The following is a 5703-nucleotide window of genomic DNA, read 5'->3' on the forward strand; positions in this document are numbered from 1 at the left end:
TTAATCAACTGTAACCATAGGCAACCGAGAAGGTTCCCCGAATGGGGAAGTAGCTTCCGAAGTAACCTCTTCAGTAGACGTATGTCTAACAAATGTTACCATATCATTCAACTTAGATACTGGGGAACCAGAAAAAGTCTCTGAGTTGTCAGAAGTAAGTGTTATATCCTCTATCTGGAACAAGGGAGGTATTGGCCTTCGGGTGTACTCTTCTGTTGTAAATAAAGAAATGCAGCAGGATAGCTTGTTCCGACAAAGACGAATGTACCTTTCTGTATTTAAACATCGTTGTCTGCAGTGTCCTATATTTTTCTTCCAGCATTTTTTGACTTCCCAGCCAGCTGCAGATCAAGTTTTAAAATTATTTTTTTTAAATTTACATTTAATCAGTGTACATATGTGCAGCATACAAAATGCTTTTTCTAAGCATGAATAGAGTGTATATTAATCCAAAGTTACTGTCGTATACATTATCATCACCAGATAACTTTCATTTTTGTGTCTTTTAAACATATTTTCCCCCTAATTCCCTTCCTTCCTTCTTTTATTGCCTGCCCCCTCCAAAAGTGTCTCTAGTATCTACAGTTGCACTCCCTGCTTTTACACAGTCCAGTTTCTCCGTTTCTGCCATAGAGTGCATACATTTGGTATATATTAAGAGGAGACATACAATGCTTCTCTTCCATAGTCTGTAGGTCAACTTTTTAATTCTAGCATTAACATATCAACTTTCATTTATTCAAAAATTCACAACTGCCACCATCATCTAGATTAATATAGAAACAAATGCTTAAAACCATTGAGAGAGACAAAGCAAAACAAAAGAAATAGAAAGCGTATGTTTAAAGTTGTGACATGTGCCAACAAAGAAATTGGGGTGAGAGACAGAGAAAGGGAGGAAGAAAGAGAGAATGAAGAAGAAGGAAGATAGAAAGAGGAAGAAGAAGGAAAAAAGAGAGGGAAAGAAAAAGAGAGCAGACATATTGGAGCTGATATTTAAGCCTAGACAAGAAGAATGAAAATCAGTCAGTAAGGTACACAAGAGATAAAGAGTATTTCTGGGAAGGATCAGTGAATGCTCAGTTCCAGGGTAGAAGAAACCACTTCCTATTTTGAAGAAACTTGAGGCAAGCTGACAAGTCTTAAGTGTAATGTAGAATGAATTCAAACAAGAAGACACCATTTTTGCATTATCAGACTAAAACTTGGAAGACTACAATAGGAAAATAAAGGAGGACCAATGTGTGTAGGGGAAGCCGACACTCATGCAACTGAGGATGGAGCAAAAAGTAGTGAAGCTTTGTTGATGGGTAACTTGACATGTTTGTGTGTGTGTCTGCACAGGTGTGTGTCTAGTCATAAATGAAAAGGTATACATTGGTTTACTAATGTTCTTTCCTGAATTATTTGTAATAATTAAAGTACTTTTCTGGCAGAAGTGGAGCAATTACAGTGAAGCGATTCACTCCTCTTCCTCCAAGTTTGAAGTATCAGTTAAAAACAATGAACTAGGTTGATTCCATGTCTTAGCAATTGTGAATAATGCTGTAAAATAAGCAGGGATGTACAAATATGTTTCTGACTGAGTGTTTTCTTATCCTTTGGATAAATACCCAGGAGTGGTACTATTGGGTTGTATGGGAGTTCTACTTGTAATTTTTGAGGAACCTCCATATTGTTCTCCACAGTGGATGCGCTAATTCACATTTGCATCAACAGTATAGGAGAGTTCCCCTTTCGCTACAGCCTCACCAGCACTTGTCATTTTTTACTCTTTTGATTATAGCCATTCTAACCATGGTTAAATGGTGTACATATGTGCAGCATACAAAATGCTTTTTCTAAGCATGAATAGAGTGTATATTAATCCAAAGTTACTGTCGTATACATTATCATCACCAGATAACTTTCATTTTTGTGTCTTTTAAACATATTTTCCCCCTAATTCCCTTCCTTCCTTCTTTTATTGCCTGCCCCCTCCAAAAGTGTCTCTAGTATCTACAGTTGCACTCCCTGCTTTTACACAGTCCAGTTTCTCCGTTTCTGCCATAGAGTGCATACATTTGGTATATATTAAGAGGAGACATACAATGCTTCTCTTCCATAGTCTGTAGGTCAACTTTTTAATTCTAGCATTAACATATCAACTTTCATTTATTCAAAAATTCACAACTGCCACCATCATCTAGATTAATATAGAAACAAATGCTTAAAACCATTGAGAGAGACAAAGCAAAACAAAAGAAATAGAAAGCGTATGTTTAAAGTTGTGACATGTGCCAACAAAGAAATTGGGGTGAGAGACAGAGAAAGGGAGGAAGAAAGAGAGAATGAAGAAGAAGGAAGATAGAAAGAGGAAGAAGAAGGAAAAAAGAGAGGGAAAGAAAAAGAGAGCAGACATATTGGAGCTGATATTTAAGCCTAGACAAGAAGAATGAAAATCAGTCAGTAAGGTACACAAGAGATAAAGAGTATTTCTGGGAAGGATCAGTGAATGCTCAGTTCCAGGGTAGAAGAAACCACTTCCTATTTTGAAGAAACTTGAGGCAAGCTGACAAGTCTTAAGTGTAATGTAGAATGAATTCAAACAAGAAGACACCATTTTTGCATTATCAGACTAAAACTTGGAAGACTACAATAGGAAAATAAAGGAGGACCAATGTGTGTAGGGGAAGCCGACACTCATGCAACTGAGGATGGAGCAAAAAGTAGTGAAGCTTTGTTGATGGGTAACTTGACATGTTTGTGTGTGTGTCTGCACAGGTGTGTGTCTAGTCATAAATGAAAAGGTATACATTGGTTTACTAATGTTCTTTCCTGAATTATTTGTAATAATTAAAGTACTTTTCTGGCAGAAGTGGAGCAATTACAGTGAAGCGATTCACTCCTCTTCCTCCAAGTTTGAAGTATCAGTTAAAAACAATGAACTAGGTTGATTCCATGTCTTAGCAATTGTGAATAATGCTGTAAAATAAGCAGGGATGTACAAATATGTTTCTGACTGAGTGTTTTCTTATCCTTTGGATAAATACCCAGGAGTGGTACTATTGGGTTGTATGGGAGTTCTACTTGTAATTTTTGAGGAACCTCCATATTGTTCTCCACAGTGGATGCGCTAATTCACATTTGCATCAACAGTATAGGAGAGTTCCCCTTTCGCTACAGCCTCACCAGCACTTGTCATTTTTTACTCTTTTGATTATAGCCATTCTAACCATGGTTAAATGGTGTCTCATTGTGGTTTTGATTTGCATTTCCCTTAGAAGAGACATTGAACATTTTTTCATATGCTTTTTGGGCATTATATATCTTCCTTGAAAAGTTGTCTGTTTAGCTTGTTTGCCCACTTTTTAATTGTATTATTATTATTATTATTTGCAGGGAAGCTGCTTGAATTCCCTATGTATTCTGGTTATCAGTCCCTATCTGAAGCGCAGTTTGCAAATATTTTCCCCCATTCTGAGGCTTGTCTCTTCACTCTGATTGCTTCCTTTGCTGTGCAGAAGCCTTGTAACTTTACGTAGTCTCACTTGTCTTTTTGTGATTATTGCCTGTGTTTTGGGGTCTATTTAAGAAATCTGTGCCTACTCCAATGTCTTCAAGAATTTCCTCTATGTTTTCTACCAGTACTTCTATAGTTCGAGTCTTTATGTTTAGATTTTTGATCCTTTTTGAGTTGATTTTTCCTAAGGGTGAGAGAGCCAAGAATCTATGACCGTATTGAAAAAAATGTGACTCATATAAACTATGGAATACTACTCAGCCATAAAAAACAATGACATCTTGTTGTTTGGTACATAGAGGATAAATATAGAAGACTAAATGCTAAGCAAAGCAAGCCAGACTATGAAAGACAGACTTTGCATGTCTGCACCCAATATACACCAAATGTCTGCACTTTACAGCAGAAACTGAAAGACTGGAAAATATAATAGCAGAGGCAGCAAGTGTAGACACCAGAAACTGCATAAGAGGGGTGGACAGTTGGGGGTGGGATCTAAGGGTCAAGAAAAAAATTTAACCGACACAAAAATTTAAAGTTACTGTGTACAGTAATATCTTTGACTTACTTGATGTGCAATGCATTGATGCTTTGAGAACCCATATCATATGCTATAAAGATGTATAATGATTAAATGTAAATAAAAATAATGAACCAGACTTATGCTAAGACACATTGCTAGTACATTTAAAAACCATTCACACGATTCATTTACAATTTAATCTTTTTGACACGAAAGAGAGAGAGAGATGGATATTTTTGATAGAGTCACACCATGTCACAACCTTCTTCTATAGCCTTCCAGTTTGCTAGAAGCATGGATACGTGCTATCACATCCATTTAGATTGGTCCAGGAACCAAATCTGGCCCTCCCATGCCAGCCCAGCTTCACAAAGTGATGCCCTACTGTGTGCACCATCATGGCTGGGCCCACAACTGAAGTTTTCAAAATCTAAAAGTATACACATGTAAATATATTTATTGTATTTGCTTGAATATTCAAGAAATTGGTAGCATTGCTTGATTCTGAAAGGGAAGACTGGAGACTAACATTCTTGAGTAGGAGAGTACTTTTCCTTAAACCCATATAACCTATTAATTGCTTGAAATATGAATCAATTGCAAATAATATTTTTCAAGGAAAAGTAGATACTTTTCAAAAGTAGGATTATTAAAAAAAATAAAGCTTTTCATGTTGATCTAAAATCAGAAGCTTCCCTTTGGTCACTAGTCTTTCCACCCTGTCTTCATTCTTCTTATCCCCATTTTCACTCTAAACTTATATATGTTGTCTCTTAGGATCTACAGACATTGTTGATGGAGCCTTGTTCATCATATCCAGGGACACAAAATAAGAGCCTCCCTCTGAAGTCACTTTCAAGACAAAGAAGAATTCAAGATGGTAGGAAGAATTGAACTAATAGGACACAGGAAAGATGTCTCAGAGGACACTGCAGCTTGCTAGATGCCCCTAACAGAAAAATTCTTAGAGATTGGGGGCATGGAACTGCCAAATCAAGAGCATTTCTGCCGTTCTTTTTTATTATTAAATTTTGCCAGAGGATTCGAGAGAGAGAGACAGAGAGAAGAGAGAGAAAAAGAGAGAGAAGAGAAAATGAGAAAGCACCCTTACAGGGAATGGTTACATCACAATCCCTTCTCTTCTCCCTCTCCCACTTTTTGGAATTTTGGGCACATACACACAGGTACTGCATCTGGGACTCAAACTGCGTTGTTGGCCACGTGAGATCTTCCACACCACAGGCTGGCCATCTACTGCTCTTTCCTGTAGACTCCTTTTCCCCTCAAGCTAATGGGGAGAGTAAGGGCAACAAATTCATCCTGGTAGCATCATTCCCACTTATAGGGTTTCATTACCTTTGGTCACCTGAGTTAGCAACCCACAGAGAATGAAGGTCAGCATGGCTCTTGGGAGACCCATGGCTCCTGGGAGAGAGGAAGCTCTAAGTCCTGAGGAGTCCAGGATACTTTCAACAGTTCCGACTCTAAGTGGTCACCTTTACTGCCCTATCATGGGTGATGAACCAGAGATGGAGAGAATGACATGCCACCCAGATCACTAGACCATTAATTCATAGCATTGAGTGTGCATAACATAATAATGCTCGATTCTAGAAATTATTACAGGAAACTTATGAGATGTGCTATAATCCTGTATGTCCATCTACAGGGGCTTATG

General features: G+C 37.7%; 1 protein-coding gene across 1 annotated transcript; it reads right to left on the bottom strand.

The window, feature by feature from the left end:
* Nucleotides 1-5445, bottom strand: DEFB125 (defensin beta 125). The gene is made up of 2 exons (XM_006154753.1): nt 5382-5445; nt 1-341 (listed from the first exon to the last, which is right to left on the bottom strand). Exons 1-2 carry the CDS (start codon nt 5443-5445, stop codon nt 1-3), a joined length of 405 nt encoding a protein of 134 aa, XP_006154815.1.
* Nucleotides 5446-5703: the final 258 nt, after the last annotated feature.

Source organism: Tupaia chinensis, unplaced genomic scaffold (assembly GCF_000334495.1).
Source record: "Tupaia chinensis unplaced genomic scaffold, TupChi_1.0 Scaffold000418_1, whole genome shotgun sequence".
NCBI classification, from domain to species: domain Eukaryota; kingdom Metazoa; phylum Chordata; class Mammalia; order Scandentia; family Tupaiidae; genus Tupaia; species Tupaia belangeri.